Raw genomic sequence first — 17,854 nt, 5'->3', positions numbered from 1 at the left:
GCAGGATCGGCACTCCTTTTATTATTATTTTTTCTTTTTTTTTTTTGACGGTCTGTATTAAATGATCGTGTTTAACGCGTATTGTTATTTTTTACAATCCGATTACCCTGGAGAGATCGGTTTTATATCCTACAAATAAAGAATTAAATAATATGTTAATCAGTCCACAGTCCGAGAAGTCTCTTTCTGCGCATACGGCAGCCAGAAGCTCAGAAATCTCGTAGGTACGAACAATTAAAAGGTACCAGGGACATGAGGAATATCACCTGAGATAGGTAGACATGACAATCGGTTTTGCCTTTTACTGGTTCTTGAGCCAAAAATATTACTGCACAATCGACAAGTATTACATAACTATTGGTTTTCTCTTTTGATTGCTGGCATTCAAAAGATTGAATTGAAAACACTTAAACAGCAAATGCTCACGGTCTATCGCCAGCTTTCTTGGTGAATCCTGACCATATACCTCCTCCAACCTCCAACTCCGTAGCACTTATGAGGGTGTCGCTGAGTCGGTGGCCTCTCATTAAGTAAGTGCTACATCAATATTTCCTTCCCCTATCCCCTATTCCCCTATCGGTAAAGATGGGCGTGACCGGGAATAGCGATATTCATGCTTTTAGTATTCTTGTTTATGATTATAACAAGGTATACTCCTCTGTCTTATTCCTGAAAGCAGTCAGGATGATGTTATTAAAAAGAAACATGAATGTTGCACGCTATGTCTAAACCAGCAGATTATGCAAATCAAATGTACCTCGGATTTTTTCCCGCTAAAGTTTAGTAATTGGGCTATGTTTTCATAATCAGAAAGTTTTAAAATATTCCATCGGTGAAATTTTGATTTTTTCCATGGTTAGCTATTTTTTTTCATATTCAGCCTATGAAAATCAACGAAAATTAAGTTTTCCTACACATTTCAGCTCATACAAAATGTATGGGAAAAATTTCACCGATAGAATATTTTTAAACCTTTCGATTATGAAAATATAGCTCAAATACTGATATCTAGAGGGAAATAATCCGAGGTACATTCGATCTTCATAATCTGCTGTTTTAGACATAGCGTGTGTTGCTAGTATCCAATCTACGAAGTATACCGTAACTGCGTTAACGCTTAGTGTATAATACTATATATTTAGGACCCCGGCATTTGTATTTGACTGGAGACCAAGTCAAAGAGGCTGATATTTTATTTTGCTCCAGTATAGTTTAATCAGTCGATTATCAATGGGAAACTGGCAGAATTTTCGCTTTTAAGTATAGAAATTTTAAAATAGTTTTTGTTCACATTTTAAAAATTTCCGACAATTTTAATTTCTGCGTGGAACGTGTTGTAGTGATTGTATGGATCAATCGATTGAATTAAAAAAAAAAAATAAAGACATTTTCTATTTACAAACGGTTGATGCAAGTGTAAAACAGTCCTATTCTTTCAAATGACTTGCAAATAGAGTTGATCTTTTGCTATTTGTCAATATGCATGTGTTGATGCATCCCTAAGCTTGAATCCCGTCGAAATGACAGGGTAAAAATTCATAGCAGAATGAAAGAGTAAATGACAGAAAATAGTCACCAATGCATATATTTTAATTACTAGATGATTATTTTAGTTTCTGAGTGTGCACTACAATACGTAAACAATTTGTACACTATAAACCGAAACCACTCAAAGTTATGGCAAAAAAGTGAGCTGTGATTATGTTTTCCGTCTTTCAATTAGCGAAATTTAATTTTTGTGATTTTAATCAAATTTTCGCTATTAAAAGGTAAGAAAAAAATGTAAAATATACTGTTATGGTCAGAAAACGTCAAGCCTCAGCCAAACAGTCATACAAGTTAAAATAATTATCAATTCAAGACATAGCACCAGGAACATTGACGCCAAATGCTAAAATACGGAGTTTCACTTTATGGTAGTGCGCAAACGTCAAACTCAAACAAACTGCACTCGTATTGCAGTGCCTCGAGTAAACCCAAGTAATCATGATCACTAATAATAAGCCCTAAAACAGCATCATAGACGCATACAGGCTTTATAATAGCACTACATATGCTCATACGCACCACCCGTAACGCGGGTAGATCACCTTTTCGTGGTGCGTTACGGGGTAAGATCTACCAATTTGAGCCCTAGTCTCATCTTGTTTGTCGGGCTAGGGTAATATGTTCTGGTAATTCATGGATTCGCGGTACAAAGTCCTTGTTACTGGCAACAGTTTCAGAAAATTAATCTATTTTACCTAGCAGATGGTTAAAGACTCGGAGTTGGTCAGTCCCGAGACTACACTTGAAGCCAGGATAACAATCATGAGTATTAACTCAACAAGGACTGTAAGTACTGGTGATTCAAGGACTCACGTGAATTCTGATCACTAAACAAATTGTCTAGCTTGATTCGGTTTTGCTGCTAGCATAAAGCCCCTTTTTTCTAGTATTTTTCTGGGACTAAACTAAAAGCGAAACAAGGATGGGATTAGAGTTCCGTTTCATGGTCAAATATCAGTAGTATCGATTTGGTTTCTCAGAAATTTAATCGATTATGTTTGCTAAGGGGCGCGCCTTCGCTGAGATGTAAATTTCTATGAAGGGTGTAAATAGCGGGACCTTTTCATCATAGTCGATTTGTATCAATATCTGAGGAATCAAAACAAGAACTGTACAGAAATCGATGCTTCGATGCTTCATTACCTATCAATGGAAATGGAGCAATACGACATGCACTACACACTAAAGATACGGGTAATGTCACAATAGATCTAAATACTGGTCGCAGTGGCGCATCCGAACAGGGGAAAAAAAAATAACAGCACTTCCACCGATAAGAGGCCCTATTACTGCATCATTAATGCTTCTAATACTGATGTGAACAAGCATTGAATAAGCACTATAATGCCTTCAATGAAGTGCTAAGACGGAGCCAAACCTAAATCTTCACACAATCGCAGATTTTATGACGGGAAAAAGTGATGTTAAAATTGGTCTCATTTCTCCACAACAATATGCATCTGCTGTGGTCGAAGAAAAGAACTTCAACAATCCAACATTACGGGTGTCGCAGGTTTGAGAACGCAAATACGAAATTTCCATAAACGTATTAGAAAAATCAAAATGTGGCAATCATTATAATGGTGACGAAAAAATGTTAGAATTTATAGAGTACAGAGGAGTACACTGAATCAGCAACTGATATTTGTCACGTGGTCTTATATTAGTGTTAGCACAAATTAATCTGAGTCGGTGGCCTCTCATTAAGTAAGTGCTACATCAATATTTCCTTCCGCTATCCCAAGTTACGGTAAAGATGGGCGTGGCCGGGAATAGCGATATTCATGCTTTTAGTATTCTTGTTTATGATTATAACAGGGTATACTCCTCTGTCTTATTCCTGAAAGCAGCCAGGATGATGTTATTAAAAAGAAACATGAATGTTGCACGCTATGTCTAAACCAGCAGCTTATGCAAGTCAAATGTTCCTCGGATTTTTTTCCGCTAAAGTTTAGTAATTGGGTTATGTTTTCATAATCAGAAAGTTTTAAAATATTCCATCGGTGAAATTTTAATTTTTTCCATTGTTCGTTTTTTTTTCATATACAGCCTATGAAAATCAACGAAAATTAAGTTTTCCTACACATTTCAGCCCATACAAAATGTATGGGAAAAATTTCACCGATAGAATATTTTTAAGCCTTCCGATTATGAAAATATAGCTCAAATACTGATATCTAGAGGAAAACAATCCGAGGTACATTCAATCTTCATAATCTGCTGTTTTAGACTTAGCGTGTGTTGCTAGTATCCAATCTACGAAGTATACCGTAACTGCGCTAACGCTAACGCTAAGTGTACAATATGATATATTTTGGACCCCCGGCATTTTTATTTGACTGGAGACCAAGTCAAAGAGGCTGTTATTTTATTTTGCTCCAGCATAGTTTAATCAGTCGATTATCAATGGAAAACTGGCAGAATTTTCGCTTTTGAATATAGAAATTTTAAAGTAGTTTTGTTCACATTTTAAAAATTTCCGACAATTTTAATTTCTGCGTGGAACGTGTTGTAGCGATTGTATGGATGAACCGATTGAATTTTTAAAAAATAAAGACATTTTCTATTTACAAACGGTTGATGCAAGTGTGAAACAGTCCTATTTTTACAAATGACTTGCAAATTGAGTTGAACTTTTGCTATTTGTCAATTCGCCTGTGTTGATGCATCCCTAAGCTTGAATCCCGTCGAAATGACAGTTAGTGTAAAAATTCATAGCAGAATGAAAGAGAAAATGAAAAAAAAAAAAAAGTCACCAATGCATATATTTTAATTACTAGATGACTATTTTAATTTCTGAGTTTGCACTACAATACGTAAACAATTTGTACACGATAAACCGAAACCACTTAAAGTTATGGCAAAAAGTGAGCTGTGATTATGTTTTCCGTCTTTCAATTAGCGAAATTCTTTTTTTGTGATTTTAATCAAATTTTCGCTATTAAAAGGTAGGAAAAAATGTAAAATATACTGTTATGGTCAGAAAACGTTAAGCCACAGCCAAACAGACATAAAAGTTAAAATAATTAACAACTACCGAAAAGCTAAACATTACATAAAATTTGCAATTGGATTAAATGGACAAATTGATGTGAAGATTTGCGAAAAAGTTACACGTCTTCTCAGTGAGAATCGAACTCACGACTCCCTGATCTCTAGTTAGGGTGCGTTACCCCTACGCCATGAGAGGACTCATGAACGCAGAAGTTAACCTGAATTTGATTTCAGCTCAATAATCACGTGGTCCTTTTTCGCAAAGTGCACCTCTTTCGGAAGAATTAGATGCCCATCCAAACACAACGCTTTCTATTTATATCAAACTAGCCTACCCCACGTGGCTAGCCACGTTCCAACGAAATTTTAAAGGTGTGAGCCGTTTCACCGATTCGTTTAACTTTTATTTAAAATTTGACAGCTCGATAGTTATTTCCCCTCCGGTTAAATATAACCCTGCTCTGAAGCATGATTAAACTTGACAGTTCGAAAGCTATTTTTCGCTTCCGAGAATTTGAGAATAACTAACCCTCTGTCAACTTTGTTCAGAAATAACTACTCGACTGTTATAGTTCAAATGGGTTGACCGCGAAGTTCAATTTAACCATTTGAGGGAAAATAACTATCGAAATGTCAAATTTTAACTAATAGTTAAACGAATTGGTGAAACGGTTCAGAGCCTAGAGCAAAAAGCTACCGTAATCCGGGGTATCATTGATCAGCGGGGTAACATTGATCGGAATGACTCACCTCATCAAAAGTTCGTATTATAATTTATTGATGAAACATTTTCAAATCATGAATAGTGCTTCTCTTTCTTATATTCATAAGCTAATAAAAGTTAATATTTTTGTGAAATTTGCGTTTACCTTCTGCGTGAATTTGTCAACTTTTCGAAATAATGATTTTAATTGTTAAGGATGACACTACCGAAGATTCATGTCTCACATAAGTTCTGCAAACGATATAAGCAAGCAAAATGTGGTTCTTACTAAAAATTACATCGCCGAAAACGATTCCGTTGTCAAAACTCTTATAAGTATGCTCAATTAGGCAAAATTACTGAATTACTGTTAGGAATGTAAAATTTCCTTCAGTAAATTGCCTACCTTTAGGTGTATTCCGTGGTTCGAGGTGTTTTTCATTTTAAAATATCACAAAAAGTAATTGACTTGTAAGCGTTTGGTCTTCATATTCGGCTTCAGGGGCCATGATTTAATTAAGTAACGATATTTTCATTATTACCGAACGTTGTTTATATAGGTGATCAATGTTACCCCATATCAACTAAATCAAAAAATCGCCTAGAACATTTTTTAACTTCCTTAAATCTTTCAATAAACAAAATACAGTATATAGTCTCGAGCTATGGGTGGCAGTACTTGATTTTAAAATATGGAACCTACAACATTTGCATTTTCAAACGAAATATTGAAGAAACATTCAGAAAAATGATCAATGTTACCCCGGATTACGGTACCTATAATCTTTCAAATCGCATGATACTGATGACCTCAAAATCGCCTAAAATTATGCTCAGGCAATACTCCATCGAGCACGTGGCCTCAATACTGCTGTAGTGTTCTAAGCTGAAATAATTATAGCCTTATATGCTGTTGTAGTGTTTTTTATGTTGTGAAATATTTCAAAAGTTCCAGAAGATTCTATGAATTGGAGAGTAGAATCGTACCAAAAAATCTAGCATATCCTCCCAAATAGCTGCTGTATTGTAGTATTATTCGTTGTCATTTTTCAAAATTACAGTTGTGAAAAGACCATCGATTCAGAGAAATACCACGTCATGGAACAGGAATGTTTTATGTAATCATCATAGTAAGCATAAAATTTTGTATTAAATTTGCATACATGAGTCGATATCGAGTCATTGAGCATCGACTCTTGGGAGGTTTCAATGTTTATTAATAAAACTCGAATATTTGGCGCGCATTCATCTTATTTATGTTTATCTTGCTTTTACATATGTCGAACTCGTTTTTGAACCTGAGATGGAACAGGAGAAACCGTTTCACATTTTCAACTCACACCCGATTCAAGTTCGACTGAACTGCAATTTGCTTGAAGTTGATTTATTGACGTTTTGATCACCAACCAAATTTCAAATCAGACGACAATGATGAAATGTTCGATAATATTCTACGTATTGGAATGAACAAAAGTTCCAGAAAACTCCAGAATATTCTGCCAAAGAGCTATTGTAATACTCCACAATTTGCAATTGTAATGTTCTAATCTTAAAATGTACCGTTGTAGTGCTCTTAAATTGCTGTTGTAGTGCTCAACGAAACTTTTCGATGAAATATTTCAAAGCGTTACTGACAGACAGACAACTCTGGGATTTTATATATATGATGATAATACCTAGCCCGAGAGCGCATTTTTTTCAGGTAATGAAATAGCACACAACACTAGCCAGCAATTGTACTGGCTGAGGTTTTCTATTGTGTGGGCTTCCGCGACGTTCTCAAACGACCGCTTACGGAACATGAGTCCATTGCTCGATAAATACTTGTTTTTAATTATGAATCGTAGTTGACAGCTAACCAGCCGAGTGGAAGTTTTACAACTACCTCTCAGGCTAGGCATTGGATATAAATAGAAAGCGTTGTGTTTGGATCAGCATCTAATTCTTCCGAAAGAGGTGCACTTTGCGAAAAAGGACCACGTGATTATTGAGCTGAAATCTAATTCAGGTTAACTTCTGCGTTCATGAGTCCTCTCATGGAATAGGGGTAACGCGCCCTAACTAGAGATCAGGGAGTCGTGAGTTCGATTCTCACTGAGAAGACGTGTAACTTTTTCGCAAATATTCACATCAATTTGTCCATCTTATCCGCTTTTTGGTAGGGATTAAACGATGAAACGATTTGACGTTTAGCTTGGGTCCGTTCAATAGAAAACGACCCAAGCCAAACGTCAAATCGACATGTCCCTACCAGAAAGCGAGCCTGTTTGCGGCAGCCATTAGCGCTTTTAAAAACCTGGATACAAACATAATTTGTTTGCACAACAAATTAACAAGTTTTCAATTGCGGGTTCATTCCTCGAGACGTATGAAGTTTGAAATTACCGTGCACTACTGCTAATTTGAGCGGTACCTCATGCCAACCATCGGAGTTCATTTTTAATTTAAACTTGTGGTTACCCTACGAACAACAAAAAATCATTTTCTTATTACCACTTTCGCTGTTTTGTTTTAATTTTGCGTTTTGTTCCACTGCGTTCCATTTCACTTTACTCCATTCCATGAGCTTAATGACGATTGAACCATTTTTAATCTTAACGATGTGCAATCTATCGAGGTACAAATTAAAAAGTGTTCAGATTAAATCTGGTCAAACTAACGGGGGTACCCTGTAGCACTTTTAGTGAAACTTTTGGCGTTCATCTTGGATTCTAAGCTTTCTTGGTTTTATGCAGAAGACTGATATTTTTTTCCCCTTATTATCATTTCCTAGGTAACAAATAAGCACTGTTATAAGCTGTATATGAACCATTCAACAGCTTTTCAGTGCCAACCAGCGCTATAACACTTTTTTTAATGTTTCAAGGTCCTGTGACCTTCAAGCCCTGTATAACGGTATTTAATAGGGCTTTTAAAACCTGTGCTCATAAGCCGTGTACAACCGCTATCAATGCTTATGAACGACCTTATGCCATGACGCTTATGTTAGCAGAAGGCAAAACAGATTTCAATCATAACAAATCTGTTATGAACGAAGATGAAACTTGAAAAAAAAAATCCATATTGGAGTCCATACCTATCATGAATGCTATTGCTTAAACTCTGAAACGAAACTGTTGCGCCGCGGAATAAGTTTTTGAGTTTTGGAAATACTACTGATACTGAATCAACTACGAAAATTGGCATTTCTGATAATGGAGTACCACACAGTGATGGAAAGTGGCGAACAATTGTGCTGAACTGAAACAAAAACAAAACCAAATGCTCCCGAGCGTCAGAGCGCTGGTTTACTCGCATCTGCGCGCTCCCGAGTAATCGAAGCCAAAAGTTATTCGTGAACGTGTTCGGAGCTGTGCTTTTGGGAAAAAATCTGTTTCCCCTCCGAGATTTATGGTTTCCAAGGGTTTTTGACTACAAACTAGTAGTTTACTGTCGGTTCGATGGTTTTACATTTAATTGGCCTGTCAAAATTATAATAAATCACACCTTGCTCGGATACTCGCGAGTAAACGTTCCTAAGCTTGTTGATACTTCTTTTGACATGTTCTCCCGAGCAGACGTGTGCGGACTTAGTCACACCTAGCCAGTTCGCGAGTCTGCGATGTTTGTTATGCGTTAAAATACACTCGTGAGCTGCTTCGTGATGCGAACATTTCCATCATTGGTTTCATATTCAGAATCTATTCTATTAAATTTCCCAGGAATTCACGTTTAATGAGCTTTCAGGAGATATTGATTTTGACTACAAGTATAGAGCATTGACATTAGTAATTTTCATATTATTTATCGGAACTTTTTTTATTTGAAGCCCTAGAACTTTAGTGTCTTCGACAATTTGTCGTACTATTAAACGTTCTAAAACTTTGTCATAGACGTGAAAGCTCTAGCATGCGAAACAAAAAGTTTGCATCGCAGCACCACACATGCGGCGAAATTTCCAACTAACTTTTATCATCAGGACAAATAACAAAAAATTACAAGTCTCCGAAGACACTTACCCGTAAAAATGCACTCCAAAAGCGCTGAAGGTTTTGTCTGACTGAATTGACTTCCTGGCCTAGAGTGCATTGTTTCGAACGAAACTGAGTCGATGAGCTTCTGATTTATCTACCTTTTATTAGTTAAACTTGCTTCCAAGATCTAGACTCAAGGACACAGGACTTACAAACAGTTTACACAAGCTCACATTCCAATTATACACTGCCAATCGTCGCCATTTACAATTGAAAATCACTGATCCGTCACCCCCTCGGTGACATACTCCATTTTCTCTCCCTCTCGTTCACAGCATAATTGGTAACGAAGCAATTACGCGCCATTTCGAAATCGACAAACGGTCCGGACAGTTGACCATCTCCAAGAGTACCGCCCTGGACGTGAACCATCTGAAGTCGGAAAACGTGTTCTTCGCCGTGGAGGTAAGTGTATTTCGCCCCTATTGGGGATGTTTGATGTTGTCAGGTCGGGTGTGAACACCATTAGAAGATGAAATTAATTCAATTCACTGCAAGACTGCAGAAGTCAAACGTTCAACTAATTTTCAGCTGAACTGATTTGCAAGTTTGAGTTAATACGAAATGTCCCCCTTAACGCTGAAACGGAACCGGAATAATTGTTTGAGTGGCGATTAAAGCAGGGGAATGAATCTCAACTATGACGACGAGGGGGTTCTTTATGCAAAATAACTTGCCCTTGCACACTACTCAATTATTCAGAAATCTGCTCATCCTCTTCAAAGCAAATTAATTCCCATAATGGATTCCGTTTAAAGTTGCACTGTCGCAATTCGCACAACGGTCCCAAGTGAATAGGGGAATCCAGCAGCCGTGGGATTGTTATGCGAAATGTGGCGCAGTGTGCACTTTGTCCGAGGTTGCAGCATGCAGCTTCTGCTGTATCGTCATCCCGGCTTAGTATGCTACAAGGCACAAGAGATTGCGCTGGTCCAACTGCAACCCTTACTGCTGATGCTGCTGCTGTTGCTTCCTTGATTAACATTTTCTTCATGTGCGTTTGTTCCGGTTCTACTCCACTCGCCGGCTTTTGCTGGCACTGTGTAGTGATTCAGTCAGTCATGCAACTGGGTCAAAGCAACGTTCCATATCTAATGCACCCTCCGTCTCCATCGAGATACGGGGGTAAAAATGTAAACGGTACTTGCAAAATTTTAAAGCATTTGTATACCCATACAGGTTTCTTCTTGTTCTTGGCATAAACGTCCTCACTGGGACAGAGCCTGCTTCTCAGCTTAGTGTTCTTATGAGCACTTCCACAGTTATTAACTGAGAGCTTTCTTTGCCTAAGTTCGTGTGGCAGGTACGATTATACTCTTTGCCCAGGGAAGTCGAGGAAATTTCCATTACGAAAAGATCCTGGACCGACCGGGAATTGAACCCAGACACCTTCAGCATGGCTTTGCTTTGTAGCCGCGGACTTTAACCACTCGGCTAAGGAAGCGAGGCATTGTTCATTACTAACGAAATAATTCCTGCTAAATTTTCCCATCTTCTAATGACTGTTCACCGGTCCGCCCATATTGTGGAATCTCTACCCCCATCTGAATGACCTACAGCGGCGAACATCCTTTTAAACGATTACACCTAACCCCACTTTCATCCATCTTGTTTCCGTCCCGTGCAGGCAAGCGATGGCCTCTTCACCACCCTGTGCAACGTGAACATCACCATCCGGGACGTGAACAACCATGCACCGCAGTTCTCCCGGGAGCACTATCTTGCCTCGATCGAGGAGAACTTCCCGATTGGTAAGTTAAATATTGTTATTAATAATAATGACCATCGACGTCGCTGCTAGTTTGCTCGCTTGCTTGCTCTTGCTGGCCATGTCGAGAATCGTGTCCTGTCGTGACACGGATTCAGATGGCGACCGATGATGATGATGACAACGATAACGATGATGGGTCCCCTCTGGTTGAGAAATTGTGCCAATCTTGATGGCACCGGTAAACTTTGAGAATGTTGCAGTAAGAGATTCTGTGACAAGCTCCTCTGTTGATTGCTGTCCTTGTTGAGCTTCAGTAACGAATTCTTGTAGCTTCATTAGAGTCACAACAACGTGGAGTCAGAGAAGAACTAGCTCATATGTTAAAGTTCTCGTTAATAAAGAAATAAAAAAAAAACAACGTGGAGTTGATTTAACAGTAACATATTTTTTCAAATGAAAAATTCAGAACAAAATTAATAGTGGGCAGGCAATTGTTAAACATGGTATTGTTGAAGCATTCTCCACTCCTGTTGAAAAACGTAGCTACGCCCTTGTATTTAATCGACCATTATCACGGTCGGAATCCGCAGGATATCTGGTGAGCTCTTTCAGCCTCCCACATCTTTAGCTATGGGAGACTTTAAAGGTAATTAACACGCATCTCGCTCCAAGAGCAGTCTTTGTTGGAAGGACTATCGGCTTTGTGGCGCCCATCACTTTGCTGTGGGGAAGCACCGCCCGTATTCTGGATATGGATCTAAAGCGATTAAAACTACCAGTCGATGTGGATGAATCCCAGTGTGATCTGCTTCCTCTCTGCATTTATGTATAGGGCGGAAGCTTCCATGCATCAATCGAGCAATTATGAGGGTCTTTGGAAGAGGATTATCCTACTACACATTCTCTACCGGAGGAACACTGACTGAGCCCTTCGGTAAGATTACATTGAGCTTCAACCTTGAGTGTGGTTTCTGGCTTACTTTCTGATTAGGTGCGGATGAGAGATCCAATCAAATGGTGCTGCCAAAGCAGGTTCTAACAAAGTGTATTTATATAGATTTATACCAAGAAAACTCGTACGGAAGAGTTGCTGGTTGAAAAAACGCCCGTCTCTGTTATTTGAAAATAATCCTCAAAAATGTTTTCTTAGATTTAAGGGGTTTTGTTGAGCTTCTACAGAATTTGTAGCAAGTCTCTTTTTAGATACTAGCTCATTATTATTTTTGAAAGAGTTCATAAAGATTCTTTCTTAATTAAATGTATCTAAGGTCTCTTTTTCAATCAAAATAATATGGGAATCCTTGTGCAAATTAAAGTTCTAAAAATCTCCAGAGACTCTTACGTAATTGTTCTCCAAACGATGTCTTTTCAGATTTTTCGAGGAAAATTCTAGTGTTTTTTCCAGCTCTATGAAATGTAACGTGACTTACACGAAAACAATCTTAAAAGATTACTTTAATTAACCCTAATGATTAATAAATGAGTTTTTTCAAGCGAATCCAAGGTTTATTCTAGAATTTTGGAAGAAATTCCGGAAAACCCAAAAAAAAATCCTTCAAGAAGTTTTTATGTCAGTTTTTTAGTTATTCTTCCAGCCATTAATTATTTATCCATAATATCTCTAGAGATTATTCCAGAAAATTGCTTGAGAACTATTTCTGAAATTCCTTGAACAAAAAACACGGGCGTTGTGAATTTGTTGTTCGTTTAGAAGAGAACTGTTTTTGTGTTTAAGAAAATTACCGATTTTACATTGAATTCTAATAAATTAAACCATTTCCTATAAGTAGATGAAAAAACCGAATTTAGTACTATACCATTTAATTCCACTAGAGTTTGTATCCTTTGACAGATACGCGTATTTCGACGACTAGTCTAGTACACGACACTGAAGACGGCCTTACAGTTGAGGTCGAAATACGCGTATCTGTCAAAGGATACAAACTCTAGTGGAATTAAATGGTATAGTATTAAATTCGGTTTTTTCATCTACTTATAGGTATTCTACTAAACAGCTCGAAGATTTATTATCATTTCCTATAGATTTTTTTACTTGGTTCCCACATCAAATTTTGAGGAATCTCAAACTTCACCGTTGATTCTTATGAAATTTTCAGAAAAATCATAAATATGTACTAAGTTTGAATAATGCATTCAAAACTTTGAATTTGATGATTGTTCCAGATTGAGGTTCAAATTATTTGCGGTGCCTATTGTATTCAGAATTGGAAATAGCGGGAAAAATTTCATTAAATTTTTTTTTTAGTTTGGACAGTCCCACTCAAATGCAAAAAATATAAAAGTTTGCGTTTGGAGCCCTGCTTGAGAATAAATTTTTAGTCATCTAAAATTAACCATTCGTCAATCATTTATGTATTTTGGAGAATTTCTTGAAGTTTTTTCCCTGGAAATATCAAGGAATTTCAATTCTATAAATGAGTTGACACCCTGTAAAAGTGCGTGCCCAAAACTCCATGGCTCCTCAGCGTTGTCAGTATTGACAGTTCGACAAAATAACCATACAATTACACTAAAACCTCAATTTACGAAGTCTTTTTTTACGCTACCTCAATTTAAGTCACTTTTTTACAAAGTAAACTCAATTTGAGTCACTTTTTTTACGCAGTGCGTAAATTGAGTTTTGACAATTCTGTGGAAAATTATTGACCTCTGGTTTGGGAAAACCGTTGAAAACCCATACAATATGGGTTATTTTCGGAACTGGCACGACGAGGAGATGACGAAAATCGATGTCCGACGCCATGTGGGAATCCAAGTTCGGGTTGCAGAAAATCGTTGGAAATTCATACAATATGGGTATTTGCGGAACGGGCACGACGAAAAGATGACGAAAATCGATGTCCGACGCCATTTTGGAATCCAAGATGGCGACCTCTTTTTGGGAAAATCGGTGGAAACCCATACAATATGGGTATTTTTGGAACGGGCACGACGAGGGGATGACGAAAATCAATGTCCGACGCCATTTTGGATTCCAATATGGTGACCTCCGGTTGCAGAAAATCGTTGTAAATTCATGCAATATGGGTATTTGCGGAACGAGCACGACGAGGAGATGATGAAAATCGATGTCCGACGTCATTTTGGAATCCAATATATAACTTTTGATTTCCCTTATGTGCTTGTGCTTTGTTTAAACAAGCTGTTCCAAATCTGAAGAGACGTATTTTTTAGTGTATCACCTATTGGCAGACTCAAGTGGGCTGGACACTAAGTATGAATGCCTACGAGATTGGTCTCTAGCTGAATTCTGGTGGAGATGAATGGCCTCATGAAACATTGCGAATGCATGACCAATGACCATCCTGAAGTAAACAAGCGCATACGGGAGCTCTTAGTAGTTAATAATAATTTGGGGGAATATCGACGAAAATGGAACTCCGGAATGTAATCGGTGCGTAGTTGACTCACCATTCGGATAAATAAAGCAACAGCCAAAAATGGAGCATGCTAAAAACGAAGCATGCTAAAAACGGAGCATGCTAAAAACGAATGTCACTGTATTACTTAAGATGACTGAGTTTTATCACTTTGAAATTGCAATCTGCAAAATCAACAAGGCTACCAAAACGAATGACGGGCTACTTAGCCTTAAGAGTTTATATTTTATGCTATAAATAAGTATCATCAATGTACAACTACTTACTCACAGGAATGGTTAGGGGCCTGTGGAGTATTTGAAAACTAACCTTTAATCTCTTATTACGATCGTAGATCCCAAGGCCTATATTCAATGGAGTCCTTGGAGGACCTAGGACATTCACACAAATTATTACAATACACCGTTTTCTCACAGGAATGGTTAGGGGCCTGTGGAGTATTTTAAAACTAACCTGTAATCTCTTATTACAGTAGTAGATTCCAAGGCCTATATTCAATAATGGAGTCCTTGGAGGACGTAGGACATCGGCACAAATTATAAAAGTATTCATTTTACTACTATGGATAGATAAAGGCCTGTGCCATATCAAAAAAAAAAACATCAAATGGATTCATTCTACATAGAAATGATAAATTGATCTTCGTTAACTCATGTAGAATCATATGCCCAAACTCCAAAGAGTTCTTGGAAGCAGTGCTGGGAATGGTAATAGTAGTAGGCTTGAGTTTTTGCGAAAATCACGTGGCTCTCCGAATACAGTAGTTCAAAATTGTGAAACTCATCAAGTAGCCTATGTTGGGTACATGAATTTTCTAAATCAGGAGTGTCATTGAAGGCTGCAAATGCGGGAAATGCAACAGGAAGTAGAACATTTTTCTACAGTAGTTTTGGGTTGCCCTTAGCAACGGGTGTTTTGCTATTTTCAAGGCATTTTGCCTACAGCAGCGCGTGAGTTTCACTGGCTCCGCTGACTGTGATTTGCTACGCTTGCCTACTGTAGTGTGAATCTCAGAACTTTTCCCAACTCTGCTTGGAAGACCTTAACTTGCACACATTCTAGCCTGATATAGAACCCAATGTATTAATAATATGTTAATGGTGCTAAAAGAGCATATTTTTTCTAAATAATATAAATTAATTTCAAACAAGTAGACTCCAAATGGCAAAACCTCGTTTTTCGAACTGAGCTCCCTCGTTTTACGCACTGATTCAATTAACGCACCAACTCAATTTACGCACCCCCGATCTAGTTCGTAAATTGAGGTTATAGTGTACCGGATTCTGAGGCCACTTTTGCTGAACAAGGAGACAAGTCGCGACTACTCAAACTGCATGAAATCACCTTATTTATGCTTTGCTGTCTACAGTTCCAAACCTCACACCTAGATGCACTCGCATAGTTTTTCTTCGTGTTTGACGTTTCACACTACCGCCATCTGCAGGTAGGGCAAAATGGTCCAAAACGCCACTTTAAGGATTTGTGTCGTTTAACGCCATTTGAAGTCCTAACAGTAACTTTACAATATTTGCTAACATCGAGAAAATATTTCCCAAATTTAAGTTTTTTATGGTTTTAAATTGTGTAGGAAAGTTGGTTGAAAAATGGGGGAGGTTCAAAATGACCGAATGAATGGGGTCGTATGCCATTTAGTATGGAGAACTAGGAGTGAGCAACCAAGTTTCTCCATGAGTTTACTCTGTGGAATGGAAATGCTTATTCGTTATGAAAATCATCGGGAAACCTTAATATTTAGGCGGAAAAGTGAAAAAATGTTGAATTTCACCTGTAAATTAAGGAAAAATCTATGAATCCAAGGGTTGTAGCGGCAACTCTTGGGTAAACATATTTTATCATCATTTGGCGAAGAATACAAATTGAAACGTTGTAGGAATGATTTAATGAGGTGAGCCATTTTACCCCATCAGTGCGTATTGGACCATGTTCCCCTATTCTTGCACAAAACAGTATTTCGTGCGACATGACCATCAGATAATGATGGTGTAAACTGGCGATGGACTTTGATGGAATTTGTTCCAAGTGTTACGTCTGTGCTTAATGGTTCAAAACCAACAAATACTACCGCAATTATTCCGATATTTCCTGCATAAATTTCTTTATGGGTTTTGTTCAATGTTAAGGCATTTATTAAGAGAATTCTATCTATAAAACCTTCAAAAATTGTCCTGGAAGTTCGGGAGTTTTCATCCTTGGCAAATTTCTCAAAAAAAAAAAAAAAACCGGATGGGTTCTTAAAGAAAACTCTGGTGTAATTTCTGAAGCTACCATAAAAGAAATTGCTATTTGAAATCTTAAAGAAACCTTCAACAGCTATTTTGGAAGAAATCCTAAGAAATCAGTGAAAGCATTTGTGAAGAATTTACTGACTGAATTCTTGAAGATGTCTTGATCGGAAATCTTGAACGAACTCCTAGCAAAATTGGTAAAAGGCTTATTAGATGAACTCATAGAGAAGTTGATAAATTTGTGATTCCTCGAGAAATTTATGTTGGAATCTCTAGAGTTATTTCTGGGATTTCACTAAAACGAAATCCAGGCTTGACATGAAATTATGGAAGAATTCCTTAAGAAGCCTTTAATGAATCAATTAATGAAATCCTAAAGAAATTTAAGCAAACTTTGGGCAAATACCTGAATTAGTTTCTTACTGAATTCCTGAGAAAAATCTTCAAAAGAAATGCACACGGGTATAATTCTAGTACACAGAAAAAAATATTTAATTTTCAATGTGATGTAAACTGAAGTTTACTGTAAAAATAAATCAAATTCGTGTGTTGTTACAGCATCATGTAAATTTAAATGAATAAACATTCAATTTTCAACTAGAAATGGTTGAATATTACATGATCGTGTAAATTTAAAGTGAATTCGATTGAAAAATAATTGATTGGTCGTTGAAATTTAGGTTTATTTTGATGCTCCAAATATGTGCATGAAAATAAACGTAAATTTACAACATATTTTTAGCTGTGTAATACTTGTCGCCAAAATAAAGTTATCACATGCTTGTAATCACGCAAATTATCAAAAACCGTACCTCCAAACGGGAAATTCTTTCGTTCAAATGATTCATCACAACTATTTCATTTGAAGTTACAAAAACCGTATACGGAGAAAATAGAAAACCCATATTTGAAAACTTTTAGCTTACCTTTGAGTTATTTTTCTCTCCCTATTGCATTCGCTCCTTTTATTGTTGTCAGATAGCAAATAGCAAAATAACCAAAAAAACGAACCTGAGTGCGTTAACTCTAGTTTGAGTTAGTGGCACAGTACTGAAAGTCGAGTGATTTGATTTCTCGGTTGCGTGGAAAAAAGTTAGCCAATAAATATTTTTTCGCATGGATGCAAATGGAAACTACTTCCACCCTATTAACTCAAAATTAAGTTAACGCAGGAACCCCACGAATTGAGTGGAAGAAACTCACTTTTGAGTATTTAATTTTCTCGGTGAATTTCCGGA

At 37.2% G+C, this 17,854-nt stretch overlaps 1 protein-coding gene across 5 annotated transcripts in view; it reads left to right on the top strand.

Annotated features, from left to right (window-relative positions):
* Positions 1 to 17,854, top strand: part of LOC110674038 (cadherin-87A) — an 869,996-nt gene that overhangs the window by 704,556 nt on the left and 147,586 nt on the right. For all 5 annotated transcript variants that reach the window (XM_021837330.1, XM_021837335.1, XM_021837332.1 and 2 more), the window contains 2 exons: positions 9,534 to 9,663; positions 10,886 to 11,009. In XM_021837330.1, the coding sequence (XP_021693022.1) occupies positions 9,534 to 9,663; positions 10,886 to 11,009 (254 nt within the window). The remainder of the gene's footprint in view (positions 1 to 9,533; positions 9,664 to 10,885; positions 11,010 to 17,854) is intronic.

Source organism: Aedes aegypti, chromosome 1 (genome assembly GCF_002204515.2).
Source record: "Aedes aegypti strain LVP_AGWG chromosome 1, AaegL5.0 Primary Assembly, whole genome shotgun sequence".
NCBI classification, from domain to species: domain Eukaryota; kingdom Metazoa; phylum Arthropoda; class Insecta; order Diptera; family Culicidae; genus Aedes; species Aedes aegypti.
The sequence above is the reverse complement of the archived record's forward strand: the minus strand, read 5'-3'. Positions and strand labels throughout refer to the sequence as shown.